Consider the following 19,087-nt stretch of genomic DNA (forward strand, 5'->3'; position numbering starts at 1 on the left):
TCGGTGACTAGGCGAATCAGCCAATAACTAAACGAATCAGTAATCAATACATGCAGTGGCTATAAATCAATAGACTACAAACATCAATCTCATCAATTACAAATATCAATGCAATAAACTAAGTATGTGATTTAGGGAAACTCGAGTCAAACCTCACTCGAATTGTGCAATCCCAACTCAACATTAATTTTTACCTTTCGCTCTGTTACTCTGACTCTGTTGAAGTCTCGAACCCCAAGCCTGTTAATACTCAATCTGACAATAACAATATTGAGAGTACGGTATCAATACACCACTCAATCAATACTGGATATAATCAGAATTCAATCAAATTCTGTTTCAACAACATAACGTCATAATTTCAATATATCCAGCACTACCATATCAGTCAGATCTCAATGACTGATATCAATCCCAACACCTCATACTCGATAATACTTCAATCCTGATATCATTTCTCAATCAACTCAACTCTAAAAATCATAACAATTTCATATGGTATCTGTTCCTCAATCTAGTTTCAATTATACGATGTCTAACATGCCAAGAACATCATATATGAATCATATCAGATTCTGACAATACCATAATTTCAAAACGTAGCAAAACATACGTCCAGTTGTAGCCTACGTCGATAGGAACACAGTACTGAAGTCGGATTCAAAATCTAACGGACGGATTCTGCACAAATCGCGTTCTAAAGTCAAGAATCAATTCTCCAAAGGTTTCCTCGATTTTTTTTCCATTTCTAACAAAAGACTGAATTGTGTATATATATATATACATCTCGTGCATGATATGAACAAGTGGCAAGTTTACATTTTGCATGCCTGGCGCATATACGCGCCCAAGTCCCGCGCATATGCGCCGAGCGTTCTATCCGAACTCCTCAAGGTTTATCCTCGCGTGCATATGCGCGACATATCGCGTGCATATGCGCGAGAGGTTCTGTCTCGCACAACATTTACTCGCGCATATGCGTGCCTTCTGCCGTGCATGTGCGCCGAACTCTCTGCCCTGCTCGCGCACATGCGCCTTTCACGTCGCGCATATGTGCCGAGCACTTCCTTAGGCTACTGGACACCTCGCGCATATGCGCGCCCTCACGTCGCGCATATGTGCGGAGTCTGCTGTCAAAACCGCGCAAGTGTGCGCACCAACTCGCGCATGTGTGCGTATGTCATTTCCTTCGCACATATTTCGCGTCTGTTCTCGTCTTTCCCGGTCCACTCCGTTCCGTCTATAATCACTTTAATTAATCAAGAACTCATCTCATATTAATCTCAAATTACAGTAAATATACCCAAATCATTTCAATTACAGTAATCAAATTCTCGGACCTTACATTTCTCCCCCTCTAAGATATGATTTCGTCCTCGAAATCACAAAAATTCACCCGTATAATACAGATAATCATATCATATCTCAAATCAGATACAAGAAGGAGATATACATAGACTAAAATAAACTCATAGCAAATTCTGTCTTCCAGATAATCTTTTTAATGCTCGGTCAGTTCTATTGTAGTTCTATTCTGGATTATCTTTCTTTCCCGAATCTTGACTCCAAACGGGAATAATTATTCAAGAAGTATAATATCATAATCCAACTTTATTCTAATAGAATCAATCACAAACTATTGGCTATACAACATCCGTATATACCAATCAACAGTTCATAACAAACCAAAACCATCAGCTGTTATCAAATCTGTTTATCTCAGTCAAGAATATATTCATTCTTCAACCTTAAATACCAACAGTCATCATCCGACGTTGGCTTGTTTAATGTCAAATTTCGAGCTATCTTCATTTGTTTCTGATTCCATCGCATTTTCGATATCAGTTCTCTGATCCTATCGGATTCAATTTCAAGTATCATCGAGATATAAATCCCCATACAACGGAAATTGACAGTTCTCACTATACAACATCTCAAATGATGTCATCTCAATACTCATCTGATAGCTCTCGTTGTACGATAATTCATAAATGACAATCAATCATGTCAACTAGTGCTAAAATCCAACACTACAATTCCAGGATATTCTCCAGTATCAGGATAGTTCACTCCGACTATCCATCAATCTATAAATCATAGATGAAATATCACCCTATACACTCAGCCAAAAGCACAAAATCAAACAAAAATCACAGTATGACAAAATTAACTTTGGCATTCAATACAATCTGACCTCCGTTTCTGACATACCTTTCAGTAGTCTGGTCATATTTGTACGTCATCCTGTACAATATAATATAGGCAGATTTGAACAATCGTTCAATTATAACCACATACTGGTACAATTTTGGTAAGATCTCGGTAATTCCATCACCAGATCCATAGAAATGTACTCCCATTTCTATTTAGAAATCAATAATTTGTATAACCAATCCCCTGGTTTTTATCTTTCTGTCTTCATCTTTCAGCGATTTAGATATTTCAATACAAATTCTGAAATAACTGATTTCATTTGTTTACTTCAAAACTGTCTATTCGAATTATCACACATTTCCTGTTACCAGAAAAAAGTACTGAATCTACTACGGTGCGCATTTGACAATACCTGTCATTTCAAATTCGAAATATCTGACACAAACAAATCAGCTAATTATATAAAATAAAGCATTACCTACCTGGTATTCTGATTGACACACTGTTCTGACTATCAAAATTAAGTCTTGAACATTCTGATCAAATTTCTGAACTGCTTGAATCTTCAAAATCAGTTCTGACTCAGCTGAACTGTATATAATCTTAACGGTTCATAACAATCGGTATCAAACCCGGATTCAGAATGATAATAATATCGGATCAGATTCAAACTACCAATCAGTATACTATCTTCAGATAACACAGATTCTGAATACAATCTGTTGCAATCACGATTCATATCCGAACAATTCTGTATACAACAGTCTCCGTTCCCAGAATATTCAGTACAAATTTCAATTGTTCGATTCAATTCAATCATACGCTGCGAATATATCAAAATATCATAGATAAAACGAGCATAAAGTCATCAGAACACTTCCGAACACAAGATCTATCCACCCATACCTAGAACTGAAGTATTTCCCAGAGAAACACATAATCAGATGTAACTCTAACTCTCAGGCAGTAAATCTTCTAACTGACATTCAGTTCTTTTCAATTCAATCAGTGTCAATCTATACGGAATTTTAAAATGAAACCAGTACCTGATGTCAAATCAAGGCTGAAATCCTCTCTGATATAAGTTAAGCCTGAAATCTCATCTGAAAGACTATAGAAAACTTCCTGCTACTAGTAAATCAATCCCTGATAGGCTCAACTTTAGTAATTAACTGAATACATAAGGAATTACTCCATTCCTTTCGATAAATCATCGATTCATAAATAATATAGATATCAAAGAATTCAAAATCGAGAATCCTTATCGTATATTATTCGTTCTCCAGTCATTTCAAACCTGCATCTTACCATCTCCTAGCAAGAAATTACAACCTCTGTGTACTTATTAGCATATCGATATCAATAATGCGGTCAAAATCAGACAACACAAGTACAACATAATTTAATTCAATCTCATTCTCATCTTACTGTAGTATACAATATATCACAGAATTCACTGATATCAACTCCTCTCCCCCAAAGGATAAAGAGATCAATACTACAGTAATACAGACCCAACAGGTACAACATATATCAATACAACTCAGTCAAAGATAATCGTAGTGAATGCATTAGTATATATCAATACAAATGCAATATAATCATAAAAGAGCAGTACATGTCGCTATATCAACAAGTGTGTCCTGGGTCTGTTCCTCGATCACTACACCCAGATGATCCTGCTCCCCAAAATCTTCGGAAACCTCTCTGTGGACAAACTCTAGCAAAGTGTCCAGACTGTCGGCAGATGTTGCAACTACCAGTCACTCCCTGGCATTGCTCTGTGGGATGTCTCCCTCCGCAAGTCCTGCAATAAACTCCAGTATAACTCGGGCTAGAACCACTGGAGCTAGATGAACCACTCGGTCTACTTCCTAATTTCTTAAACTGCTTCTTTCGAGCTTTCAGCAACTCTTGCTTCCCACTCGTACTGCCACTATCAAATCTGAGAGGGGATTGCTGTGTCTGGGGTTGCATCGCACACAACCAATTTAGTTGGCTAATCAGACTCGCCTCCGCTCTCTTCGCTCTACTCAAGGCATCAGCAAAATGGTAAGGTCGCTGCATATTCATCAATGCCACTATCTCCGAGTTCAATCCTCTGATGAACTGATTCGCTACAGCTTCATCATTTCCAGCTACATGAGGAGCAAAACGCAGTAGAGTAGAGAATTTAGCAACATACTCTTCAATATTCAGTTGACCTTGCCTCAAATTCTCAAATTCTGCTTTCTTGTCCTCTCGGTACGAAACTGAGAAAAATCTTCGATAAAATTCAGTTCTGAATATTTCCCACGAAATCACTGTACCTCTCTGTTCTAACATTCTTTTACTTGTAATCCACCAACTCCTGGCGGCTTCTCGTAACTGGTTAGGCACCATTTTAACTCTCTGTTCATCTGTACAATCAAGTAAATCGAACAGTATTTTTATGTCATCAAACCAGTTCTCACAATCTTCCGACGTCTCGATTCACTCAGAATCGGCGGCTGAAATAACTGAAACTCTTTCAACTTTGTTTCCATCTGAGTTTCTGATACATCTATCTGATCAGACGAAGTACTACCCTTTTCTAAAATTCTTCTAGGAGGTATATCTGATAATCATAAGAGTCAGTAATCACAGGAGATAAATCAATCTCAGTCCCTTTCTGATCAGCTTACCTCTGATCAAGAATTGGTTCTGATTTATTTTCAAATCAGACATATTACCAAATCATTTCAGATATTCAGGTAACATGTATTTAAAACAGTAAATCGTACTTAGCATGCTAGCATATACATGTAAAGCAACAGTATAAGAAATCACATGCTATCAATCAAACGCAGGTAAGAAAACTTCAATCTACCCCGCTCACTCTCTTCTATCTCAGTGCTAAGGAACCTACAGTTCAAGGACCTACAGCTCTGATACCACCTGTTGTGGGGACCCGAACTTAATTCAATTCTTAATCACTTTCTGGGAATAATTAATCAATTATAATAAACATGGTCTAAAAAATTTTGTAAAATACGAGAGTACGCAGCTTATGAAATAAGGCTTATCTCATTTACAAGATCACTAATAAGATCTAAGTACAAGTTCTGTACAACAAAAAATCATAATAACTACTGTTTCTTCACTACATCTCAGGTGATATAACATATATACTCCTAAGTCCGGATCTCCACGCTAATTGTCTTCTCATCCTCTTCGTGACCCTGAACCTGTCTCACCTGTTGCCATGCACACATACAAACAAGACAACAGCCGGATAACTCCGGTGAGATATAAATATCCCAGTATAAACAATGTAAACATGCAATCATATAAAAGCATATACAAAAGCATATAATAAATATTCATAACATGTATCAAATCAGACACATAAATCAATATCAAGCAATGAATCATACTCAGACTCGACTCAAACAACGCGTCGTCTCAGACTCGACTCAACTCTAACCTAGGGATCCCGGTGTCTGAATAATGATAAATATACCGAATCCCAGTCGATAAGAATGAGTCAATCCCTAAACGGAATCGATATAATTCATATATCCAGTGTCTGGGCGAAACAGCCGCAGAATTGACGAATCAGTCAAAATTAAGAGAATCAGCCAATAACTAGACGAATCAGCCAGTAATTAAGAGAATCAGCCTAAGTTTAGACGAATCAGTCGATAACCAGACGAATCAGCCGGTGACTAGGCGAATCAGCCAATAACTAAACGAATCAGTAATCAATACATTCAGTAGCTATAAATCAATAGACTACAAACATCAATCTCATCAATTACAAATATCAATGCAATAAATTAAGTATGTGATTTAGGGAAACTCGAGTCAAACCTCACTCGAGTTGTGCAATCCCAACTCAACATTAATTTATACCTTTCGCTCTGTTACTCTGACTCTGTCGAAGTCTCGAACCCCAAGCCTGTTAATACTCAATCTGACAATAACAATATCGAGGGTACGGTATCAATACACCACTCTATCAATACTGGATATAATCAGAATTCAATCAAATTCTGTTTCAACAACATAACGTCATAATTTCAATATATCCAGCACTACCATATCAGTCAGATCTCAATCCCAACACCTCATACTCGATAATACTTCCACCCTGATATCAATTCTCAATCAACTCAACTCTAAAAATCATAACAATTTCATATGGTATCTGTTCCTCAATCCAGTTTCAATTATACGATGTCTAACATGCCAAGAACATCATATATGAATCATATCAGATTCTGACAATACCATAATTTCAAAACGTAGCAAAACATACGTCCAGTTGTAGCCTACGTCGATAGGAACACAGTACCGAAGTCGGATTCAAAATCTAACGGACGGATTCTGCGTTCTAAAGTCAAGAATCAATTCTCCAAAGGTTTCCTCGATTTTTTTCCATTTCTTACAAAAGACAGAATTGTATATATTTATATATATATATATATATATATATATATATATATATATATATATATATATATGCATCTCGTGCATGATATGAACAAGTGGCAAGTTTACATTTTGCATGCCTGGCGCATATGCGCGCCCAAGTCCCGCGCATATGCGCCGGGCGTTCTATCCGAACTCCTCAAGGTTTATCCTCTCGCGCATATGCGCGCCTTCTGCCGCGCATGTGCGCCTAACTCTCTGCCCTGCTCGCGCACATGCGCCGTTCACGTCGCGCATATGCACCGAGCACTTCCTTAGGCTATTGGACACCTCGCGCACATGCGCGCCCTCACGTCGCGCATATGCGCGGAGTCTTCTGTCAAAACCGCGCATGTGTGCGCACCAACTCGCGCATGTACGCGTATGGCATTTCCTTCGCACATATTTCGCGTCTGTTCTCGTCTTTCCCGGTCCACTCCGTTCCGTCTATAATCACTTTAATTAATCAAGAACTCATCTCATATTAATCTCAAATTACAGTAAATATACCCAAATCATTTCAATTACAGTAATCAAATTCTCGGGCCTTACAGATTAGATCGCTTTCATTTTTCATATATAAAGATCAACATCGTATGAATGCTGTTTTCAGTAATAGCATATGGTTCGTCTTTCTGTATATCATAATCAATATTCATCCACTCAACTGAAAAAGAATTATTTATTTCCATATTTTATAGTTATGGTCTTTAGTTCAGGAATGTCACATTTTACATCACAAAAACTCGCAGGTTGCATAACTGCATAAAAATATAATATGTTTATAACTTTAAAATTTTGAGGTAAATATCATTATGTCACAAAAATATAGAGACACAAAACTTGCATCTCGGTTAAAGTTTTAATTCGATAAGATTTTTCTATAATTTTATAATAAAACTATCGATATATAATTTTTCTTAACTCCTTTGGATAAATTAAGAAAATATTTTTTTGATATTTTAACTTAATTAATTATATAATTATAACAAAAATCTATGTGGGCTAACATTTATTGTGTTTATATAATTAATTACTAGTGATGTCCATTATATGATCCAAATCTACTTAATGTATAAATGTTTTATAATCAAAGATGTTGTGGCTAAACTTTAATTCTTTAAAATTACATGGTACACTAGTCAAAATTCTAGCTTTATTTAATTATTTATATAATAATTAGTTAGTGATACAATCAGCACTTTTCAATAGTGCTATCAAGATAGACAGATCAACATTTCTCAGGGAGACCATTGGCAAGTCAAGACATTTTAAACTAGTCTACGAAGGACTCGCTCAGATTATGCTTTTTTAAGTCAATTTATGTTATTATTCACACTTATGTTAATCTTTATAAGCCAAAATTTTTTATTAAATAACTTTATATTCACATTTTACTTGATATGTTGATTTAAAATTATCAACAACTTAATTTAATATAATATTAACATAATGTTAATCTTGAGGTACCAAATATTTTTCAATATAATTTGCATTTAAAAACTTCATGAATAAAATACAAGCATAATATTAAATTTGCACGTCCAAATAAATACTCATATTATTTGACATAATAACTAACGCGTAAAAAATAATTTTTGAACGTGTATTGAAAATTGTCTTGAACTTGAAAATGAAAAGTCTAATTTCAAGTCAAAATTATTAATTTATTTTGCAAAAAATAATTTTTGAACATAAATTGAAAATTGTCTTGAACTTGAAAATGAAAAGTCTAATTTCAAGTAAAAATTATTAATTTGAAAATAAATTATTATTTATTTTAAATAAAAAAAATTGACTGACTTTATTGAATCAATAAACTTGATTCATAAATGACTTCACATAATTATTAATTCTCATTTGGCATGGATTAACAATTCTCACATTTCCATTTATCAAAATTCATGTGATGACATTAAATGTATCAATTTTATCATGTCTTTGAATTGAATTCGTAAAGCATTATTTGATACAAAATTAATCTTCATCTTCAATCTTGAGCAACGTCTCCTTTACGTTCCTTATTATGCTCTTAAATTTTTTTGCTCATCTCATATCAAAATTGTTTAGAAAACAATTATCGTCTTCAAAACTTCAACTGAGGACAAAGTTCTCATACTAGTTATACTCCGAAGAAATTGTCAGATAAATTTCTTGATATTATTTTATCCGATCTTCAAGCTTCGAGTTTCTTACACAAATTTCCAAAAACAATTTTTTTAAAAAAGTTCATGATATCAGTTTTTCAGAAAAATGAAAACAAATATTTCAAGTTAGATGTATCATGTAGCTCTGATACCAAATATTACAGTTTTTCTCAAAAATTATGTTTATATATATATATATATATATATATATATATATATATATATATATATATATATATATATATATATATATATATATATATCTACGAACATGATAAACAAATATGTGGAAGCGGATCGAGCGCTATCTCTGACCATCAAATAATTTGTAAGTAATTTTCTTTCCTGCGATTGAAGCCTTCTTAGCACTCCAACTCTCTCCGTAGATGGTGTAATTTTGTTCCTATTATGTGTGTACTTAGGCATCTCAATCACTGGTTCGGTCTGACCGACCTGTATCCACAAGGTCACGCCCAGCTACTAAGAAAATCTACTAAATATAAACAATTACAATTATACAAGGTCTTATTCAAACAAAAAAAACTCTATTTTTCTAATAACTCCTCTCTAGCGAACACATTCAATGGATTTCACTTGACGATCACCACTCGTCTTCAACTCCATTTGATCTAGCTCTCTTCAAAATTGCTTATTGTTCTATCCCAAAAACGTCGCCTACTTCTCCCAAGAAATGAATCACAAGGTTCAAAATATGTGTGTGCCAACCAACAATTGAAAAACTCTCAAAACAGAATGATAAGTTAGAAATATCAGTAGCTTGTCTCAGTAAATGTCGTGACACAGAGTGGACAATTTTGTTTTCTTCACCAAAAGTCGCTCACAACAATTGATACTCTATCTGACTAATACAATACTTAAAGCTCATGGTCTTTCTCGACCATATATGGACATACTCGACAATCTTTAAAATGATTGAACACTTGTTTATATAGAAAAACTCATCACATCAAAGATAGATGTTATCTTTTCAAATCTTGCACTATATCTTTCAAGACTATGTCATCCAATATCTTCAACACATCATAAAACATATTCAAATAGTCATCTTCTTCAATTATCTCCTTATCTCCAAAAATATTCAAATCAATATTTTAAATTTTCTTAACAAATAATCTCAAACTTAAAGTTAACCAAAAATAACATCTAACAATCTCTCATTTGGTTTATTTTTGAAAAAATATGAAACAATCAGAAAATTTTAAATAATTACATTCATGACGCAAAAAAAAAAACACAAGTTCAATCCAATCATTTCTCTCCCATCTTCTTGATGGAAAAAATGGTCCTCATAAAATGTCAACTTATGGATTCTCAATCATGCATCATATCATTGCTTTCAAAAACCGAACTCCAAGATCAATATCATAAAAATAATATACCAACTCTAATATCACTTGTTGATCCGATTTTATCTTATTTGCTTATTTTCCTCTATTAGTCCAATTAAGAAATAAAAAACCGAAAGCAAAAATAAGAACACGAGAAATCTTAATGTGGTTCGGCCCAACTAACTTACATCCACAAGGCCAGACCCAACAATCAAACAAATCTACTAAATATAAATAGTAACAATTATACAAAGACTTATTCAAATAAAAGAATCTATATTTTCTAACAATGTCTCTATGACGAACACATTAAGTACACTTCACTTGAGGAGTATCACTCGTCTTCAACTCCCCCTTGATCGAACTCTTTTCGGAATTGTGAATTGTTCTCTCCCGAAACATCAGTTTCTTCTCCTAAGGAATAATCATGAGGCTCCGGATATGCGTGTACCACTAGAAATTGAAAAGCTCGCAAAACATAATGATAAAGTGGAACTCTCCGTAGCTTGTCTTAGCAGATGTCATGACATAGAATGGACAATTTCGTTTTTTATTCACAAAAAGCTCGCTCACAACAACTGATACTATCTCAAAATAATATAAGACTTATAATCCATGGTTCCCTCGACCACATATAGCCATACTCAAAAATTTTCAAAATGAATGAACACTATTTTATATAGAAGAACCCATCATATCCATGATAAACATTATCTTTTCAAATCTTGCACTAGATCTTTCAAGATAATGTCATCCAATATCTTCATCGTATCATCAACACGTCACAAAACATATTCAAACGGTTATCTTCTTCGATTGTCTCTTTATCTTCAAATATATTACAAATGATATTTTAAATTTTCTTGACAAATATTCTCAAAAGACAAAGACAAACTGTAAAACCCGAGATTTTTGTACAATCGTGATCTTATCAGATTAATACTTTGATGGTATAACCTTGGATATTGATATTATTATTCAGAATATAAGATTTCTTTTGAGGTTATGCATTTCGTGTGTTTTAAAATTCGGTCGAGTGCAAATTCTTCTTCTACCCCCTTCTGGTTACGATTTTTTGGCATAAGTTATGTTTTGACACTGTGAGAATTCAACTTGATATGGGTGGGAATCCCAACCATGACGTACCCTTACGCGGTGGGGGACATAACCGCTATACGGCCTCGCCCCTTAGAGGAGTAAAAATTAGGGACTGATATCAGTAAACCATTGAAAGTAGATGAATCTCAGTGTCAAGTTAATGATGCGCACGTGGTATGAATTATGTTTGCATTGTATCTATATTTCGAAAATAGCATGTTGTTTTTATTGTACTCGAACGACCCCCACTTGCTGCGTGACGACCATATCACTCACCCCTTACAACATTTCCCCAGATAAATCCGAAGAACAGGTGGAGGAAGAGGAATCCGAACAATTTTGGGGCTGGTGATTTTATTAATTTCGAGATTGGCTAGTATAGAGATTTTTGAATTTTTAATAATTTAAATTTCATGTAAGACGTTTCCGCAATTTTATTTTATTTCAGTTGTAAAGACTTTGTTTTGAGAAATTATGATTAATAAACTGGTTTTCGGCATATACAATACTACGAGGCTGGTTGTTTTCAATTGTGTGATTGTTAAATGATGCTGGTGTCAAATCCCGAGTTTCGGGACGTGACACAAACCAAAATAACACCTACCATAATTCAACCAAAAAACATATGTTCGTTTTGGTGCTAGATTGTATCATGTATCGCTACTACTCTTTGCTTCTGTATTTTCTTATTTGGGGTTTTCTCATTTTGGGGGTTCTTTAGTCAGTAAATGCAACAATATCTGTCGGAGAGAGTATCGCGAAACTAAAACTCAAAATTTTATTTTTTGTGTTAATGTAAGTTACATTTTTTGTGTTAAATGTAAAATCCCAATCAGCTGAAATACTTTATAAATTGAAACTGTGTAGGCATATGATACAATTATACAAAACTTTGACACTTCATCCCTCCATAAGAAAGGTATGTATATACATGACTCATAATCTAACGTTTATGCTGCAAAAAGATCAATGCAATGATCATTCTTATTTACATATGTATAACAAATTTAACAAAGTAACAAACTTGAGCAAATCTATCACCTGATTCCTCATATTGAATGTCATGTGTATCATCATCTTCTCTGTCTCCTTGACCGAGAAAGATTTCTGTGTTCCCCTTAGTTCCTCCCAAACAGTTAAATTTTGCTGATTGTATCAGGAACAGAAACCAAGCACAGCTAATATCGGACACGGCACCATAAACGCAACCACAAACAAAGCACTCTAGAACGAAGAACTATGATCGCTAAACCATATCATCTGAAGGCCCGTACAAACAAGAATGATAATCTATAACATGATTGAGCAATTGTGCATCACCCTGCCTCTTGTACAGAATCTATAAGGCTGCCCTAAAAACATTTCCCTGATCAAGCTCTGTCTTGTGTAAAATCTGATAACAAACACGTCCAACAGCTCCTTGGTTAGTAACCAAACAGAAAATGAATCAAGGAAATATTTGATTGATGGCATTGCAGAGAATAATTGAAATGAAAGAATACAGAAACTTAGATATGAGCATAATCCTACATTAGCAACTAACTACCTATGCACTCTGGGTAAATGGCATTCAATTCAAAGAACTATCTCACGGTTTAACTTTCAACAAGTTAAAGTAATGCACATCCAATCAGCAGCCTCAGAACCATAGTATGGAATCAAATATTAAATGAAAAGAAACACCTTTTCAAATACTATGCACTATATCAAATTTTCTTAGATTGTCAATAAAGTGTACCACTTTTAATCGAAGGTTCAGAAACGACCACAACAGGCAAAAGATCTAACTTTTTAGCAACTTATTATGCATAATTCAAAAAGTAGGCTAATTCATGATTGAACCCGCAACAATATTCGGTTCTCAGCTCAAATATCCTTAACAATTGCAAACATAAAAGGACCCACTACACTGCAAACGAGCATTTTCCACCTCACAATTTAGTTCATTAACAAAAACCCCAGAATAAAATATCAGGAAAAAGAAACATATACAGAGCAAAAAAGAAAAAGGAAATCAAGAACACTAACAGTAAATCGTGATAAAATATTATGATTATTGATCAACCTTGGAAACAGTCTGCATAGTATTCCTTTCATTTTGAAGATCAGAGCTTAAAACAGCCAAACAATCCCTCGGAGTTTCAAACAAAGACAACGAAAATTTCTTAGAAACGACACCAACATCAAAATAAATCAACCCTGAGCTGGGAATATCAACCCGAATTTCAATCACCGGAAACCACAAGAACAAATCTTGGGCCGTCATCCCAGATAGCCCATCGATCTGTCCGTAGCTCAAAACGCCCGAAACATTCATTTCGTAGTGCAATTCATTCTCGAACTTGGCATTGCAAGCTTGATCCAAGTAAACTTGGAATTTCCCGGACTTATCAAAGTTGAAATTTCTCACCCCTTTGGGGAATATCCCCATGGGCAGCCCATAAAGATTAAGAATATCATAAATGGATGAATCTTCTGATATCTGATTGCACGTGGCGACACTTAGAAACCAGCAGATGAAGAAGAGAGTGGATAGTGGGACGGTAAAATAGCGTAAAGGGATCATTTTTGCTGCTTTCTTGATAATTATAACATGGAAATTTCTGCAGATTTAGGGTTAAAAATTGGAGAAAATGGGCAGTGGGCTGGAGAAGAAAAGATGGAGATTGTGCCAGCAAGAGTAGCGAGGGTTATTTGGAGAATATGATCAATAATTGGTGGTGTGTTTGGGTACCTCCAATGGAATCTTGATTGGCTGCGATGGGTGTAATGGAGGTGGTGCCAGCAAGACTACATTAAATTTTATGGTAAATTTTGGCTCTCGAGATTTGTTTATTTATCATGTAAATCATGAAATTTTGTTGTGTAATTATATATTTTCACATTCAGTTCTATTTTTCCGTAATAAATACTCAATTTAGGATAGTTTTTGCCATGAATATAAGCTAGATAATAATTTTTAATATAATTATTGCCAGAATTTATGTTTAACATAAACGGTAGCATTGCGTGTATCAAATATCAATATTAATGCTAAATTTTAGGATAGTTTTTTCCATGAATATAAACTAGATAATATTTTAATATAATTATTGCTGGAATTTATGTTTAACATAAACGGTAGTGTTGCGTATATCAGATATAAATTATGTCATAGATGTTGTAATAACATCTATTCACAACACACAGCAAAATAATATATCACATAAATAAATAATTGAATAAAAATAACTCAGAGATAACTATGCATGAATATAAATACTCGAGCGAGGTTTCAGGGCAAAATAATCATTAGAAAAACAAATTGAGTTTGCAAACTCAATATTAGGGATTTTTATGAAAAACTAAGTTGCTTAACACGTTAAGGAAAAAATTACATCTTAAAACAAATAACCGGACTTAAAACGAAACCAAAGAATGCAAAACGATGTGCTGAAAACTTTAGTAAACAAAACAAAATCTTCAATCAATACTTTCACAGTATTGCCTTAAGATGTCTCAACAACTATGGCACCGTGTTAAAACAACGACAATCTTCAAAGGACAATGCTATATGACTTGATTCTTTCCTCTATATCCCCACGTCTATATATCTTTCGTGTAGTATATGATTCTTATACTTATAGACAATTTTTTCTCTAAACTTGTTTCGTTGATTAGATACCTACAAATCATGATAAGATATAGTTTATAATTAAATAAACATTTTTAAGTATATCAAATTAAATCAAGAGTCAATCTTTATCAAATTCTAGTAAGGCAAAATTCTTAATCAATTATGTAAAAAATTTTATCAATAAGGAAAATATAATTTTAAGGAATGTTTTTTCTTTCAATCTCCTCTTTTTTGCTTTTCTAAATAAAACACGCACAAACACGTCTTCCACGTTAACTCTATTTAGCACCCCCAGAATTTAAGAACATATCTCCCTCTGAATTTGCATTGTTAGCAGTGTTGTCAATACATAGAGGAAACATTAATCAATTTATATGATAAAAGCAAAGCATTAATAACAATTACTTAAGACCTAGAACATCATAAGCGAGAAAATAATAGGCAAACTATAAAACAAATGCAATTAGATCACTGAACACATTAAGTGTCGGCAGCTTCTGTAGCTTCTTCTTTAGTATATCATCTTTTGTTCCCAATGGTCCAGCTTCATCAGTTTTTGCAACAACAGTTTAATCTTCTCCTCTTTTTGTCTAGAATGGACGTCCACTTCCTGCATCAGTGTATAATCAGCAACAAATTTTCATAGTAAACCAGATCAGACTTTATTTGAATGATTTTGGCCAGAGCATGATCAAGATGAGCGTGGATGACAGTTGTAGAGATCATGACATAATCAGTGGAAGAGGCAGTGTTGTGAGAATCTTTGGTCATGTCGGAAACATCAGGTATTATCTTCATGTTTCCCTTAAGTAGAGCAAGGATAATCCTTATCAACTCACTGAAATCTGACGATTACTCATCAATGTCTCTGATGAATCCTTGAGAATCAAGAATTCCATAAATCAATGAAGGCAAGGAGGGTTTGGAAACTTCAAATCCTCCTTCAACAAACTGAAGCACGGTCTTAAAAACAAGTTTGTCAAAATTGAGAGTATGAGTCCCAATGGCAAATAAAGTCAAGGCATGTGGTTTTGTCACCACTGTAGAATTGGTTGAAGGAATCCAATTGCTTATAGAAACCTTGTGAAGAAAATAATAGAAAGATGTTAAATTTGCTGCAGAAAGGTGACCTAGATGTCTTGGAAACTATGTGATCAAACCTCATGTTAACACCAAAGTGACCTCGTGAATATTTGGATGAGGTCCATCATCTACATCAGCAGGAGTATTGTAGTAGGAGTAGATTACTACATGATTAAAATCGTACACCTTGTTGCGAACAAACACCCTTCCAAACTTGTCGGACCTCTCATCACCTACTACAGGTGAGAGATTAGTATAAAACTCAAGAACTGGCTTTTGACAATATGGTAGCACTGTAGACACAATAGAAAACACCCCTCGAAGTTTGAGAATATTCCTTAGATTGTGCCTTCGAAAGGCATCAATGTCCATATTCTTCTCCTTAATAACTCACGATTTGCATATACTAGCCATGGATCAAGAGCCTTTTTGGTATAGAACTTTGTACTGAAGACCTTGTCCAAATCAGAGTATGTGTTGTCCAGAGTGTCCTCAGCATCCATCTCAACATCTTCGCTTACAACATAAACATCTTTAGTAGCTACGAGTTCTTCTTCAGTAAAGGAAGAAGAAAAACCCTTAGAGGAATCAGGCTTGTTAACAGCAAACTCTTGTTCCATCTTAGTGTCAGGTTCATTATCAGATTTATCAGAAGTAACCATAGAGGTAGAGGCCTTTCCTTTTTCAGATTTACCAAAAATCGTGTGAGAGAAACATCTTCTTCGTAAGAGAAACTCGGTTCCTCGGGAACCTCTTTTTCTTCAGTGGATGAGGGATTATCTTCACCACCATGGTGGAGCTGCTTGCGGGGGTAGGAGCGAGAGTCTTTGGCAGTTGATCGGATCAGATAGCCCTTCGGGCAACCAACCAAACCCGGCACATCCAATCCCATTCTGATCAACAACTTGGAGGTATGACTGAGTGGCTTAAGTCATTGGTTTGCTAAATCGACATACAAGAATATTGTATCATGGGTTCGAATCCCATTGCCTCCGGCACGGAAATGAAAGGGGCGGGCGAAATTACGTGAGAGAAAGAACCTCTTGGTGGAGTCTAGTCCCCCGAATAGCACTCCTTAGTGACTAGGAGCAGAGAGCCCGTTGCGCCTTGTTTTTATTTAACCGGCCTATCTTCTTTCTAGTTGCAAGCTCCCTCCGGCCGTCCAGTCCCTGGATGTCTCTCGGTTCTTGAGCATGTTGGGGGATTAGGCGGCAGTTGAAAGAGCTGCTCGAAAGCTTGACGAACAAGCGAAAAAGCATATATATGAAAGCGGACCGGTTACGGTGGCCGGAAGCGCAACGGAAGTCAAAAATTTTAAATTTAATCACTAAAATTTCGGCCACCCTAGGTTTAGGTGTAATATTTACAAAAACTCCAAAAACATGCATAGGATGTTTAAGAAATTTACCTATCAACCTCTTGAGGTTGATGTTTGGCTCCAACTAAAGTGTAAACACTTTAGATCTTGATGGATGAAGATCTACAAGCTCCTCCTTACTCCAAAATTAAGCCCACCACCAACTAGGTAAATCCCCTCTTGATTTGCACTAGAAAATCAAGAGGATTTTTCAATGAGAAGACTTTTATTCTCCAACACTTGAAGAACAAAAGAGAGAAGAAAAATGAGAGAAAAATGTGAGGAAAAATTCGGCCATCTCATGGAATGAGGGAGGGAGAATGAGTCTTGGGGTTGCAAAAAGTTGATCCACATGCCATGCATTATTTTATTAAAAAGTATTCAAGACCCTTGATCTCCCAAGCATGCAAACCCTAGTGGGCTTGAAACTTTTGCAAGGCCCATGGACTCTTTTCTAATTGTCTCAAACACATTTGAGCCCAATTATATTTTACTTGATTTTACTCAAGCCCACTAGTTAAATAATTAATTCCAATTGGGCTCTACAAGGCCCAATGTTATTTAATTAATCCAACACTTGAATTAATTTAATTATTTGGACTCTACTAGGCCCACTAGTGTTTAATTAATTCAACACTTGAATTGATTTAATTTAGTCCATAATAATGTTTATGAAAATCACAATTTTCAAATACATTATTTACTTGGCCAAATTTTAATCTTAGGAACACTTCCATAAATTAAAATTTATATTTCTCTCTTAGAAGTCATACTTCTATTTTTCTTTACGCTTATAAACACATTTATAAGCCGTTCAACACATTGAACCATTTTCTCCTTTATAGAAGTCATACTTCTAATTTTCCTTACGCTTATAAACTCCTTTATAAGCCGTTCAACACATTGAACTATTTTTATTTCTCATCGGGATTTACAAAGCTAGTACTTGTGTGGCCCTCAATGGTTCATTGATACAACTAGCCGTGGGTTCACATCTCTATGTGATTCGGACTAAACATGTCCTTATTCGAGCATACCCCAATTGCTCCATTCTTACTTATCAACTCCTTGATAGTAAGAACGTCAGAACTCAAGTCTGATAGTACCCAACCAATCACGTTAAACGCCTAGCAGCATCGCTTACGTGATTCCCTAGGTATCACATGATAGTGCCTGCAAGAACCATTCAATTATGGTTAGCGTACAGTACGGTCCCTTCAACTCATATATCCCGACCGATTCGACAACTATTGGTTTATCGAGAGTTGTCAATGAATCGATACTATGTGTCATGTTGTGGTTGCATCGATGGTGTAATCTATGAAACCCCTTTCATAATTACCACCATACTCTGATCAGAGATTTCAACCCACATATACATGAAAAACACATAGGATATCCATACCCGAAGGTAAGCGGTGAATCCCCGACTACAATGCATCGACTCCTATATGTTTCGCCGTAACACCCAATCTTGCCACCTAATGACCCCATAAGAGTCGGTAAACAAGTCAAAGTGAAACGCTAGCACATAGAGTCTCAATGTTGTCCCGGGTCATAAGGACTAATTCTGTACAACCATAAACCAGGACTTTTCCACTCGATAAGTGAGAACCACTTGGAAAGTCCTTTTATGGAGGGTTGTTCAGTGCACTCTACCAGGAGCACCTATCTGCATGCTCGGACATCACAATGTCCCCTACCAATGAAACATGGTACTCACATCGCAGATACTAGTCTCTAACTCGAGCGGCCTTTATCCTTCTTAGTGGCGGCTGAATCGACTAGGAACGGTTTAGAATATACAGTATTCCAAATATGAGTTTCATGATACTCATCATATGAGCATCTC

General features: G+C 35.2%; 1 protein-coding gene across 1 annotated transcript; it reads right to left on the minus strand.

Annotated features, from left to right (window-relative positions):
- Positions 1 to 12,010: 12,010 nt before the first annotated feature.
- Positions 12,011 to 13,925, minus strand: LOC140834015 (uncharacterized protein At5g01610-like). Its single transcript, XM_073198588.1, has 2 exons — positions 13,245 to 13,925; positions 12,011 to 12,572 (listed from the first exon to the last, which is right to left on the minus strand). The coding sequence occupies exons 1-2, from the start codon at positions 13,743 to 13,745 to the stop codon at positions 12,519 to 12,521; spliced, it is 555 nt and encodes a 184-aa protein (XP_073054689.1). The 5' UTR covers positions 13,746 to 13,925; the 3' UTR covers positions 12,011 to 12,518.
- Positions 13,926 to 19,087: the final 5,162 nt, after the last annotated feature.

The sequence above is a fragment of the Primulina eburnea genome, chromosome 6 (assembly GCF_022965805.1).
Source record: "Primulina eburnea isolate SZY01 chromosome 6, ASM2296580v1, whole genome shotgun sequence".
Taxonomy (NCBI): domain Eukaryota; kingdom Viridiplantae; phylum Streptophyta; class Magnoliopsida; order Lamiales; family Gesneriaceae; genus Primulina; species Primulina eburnea.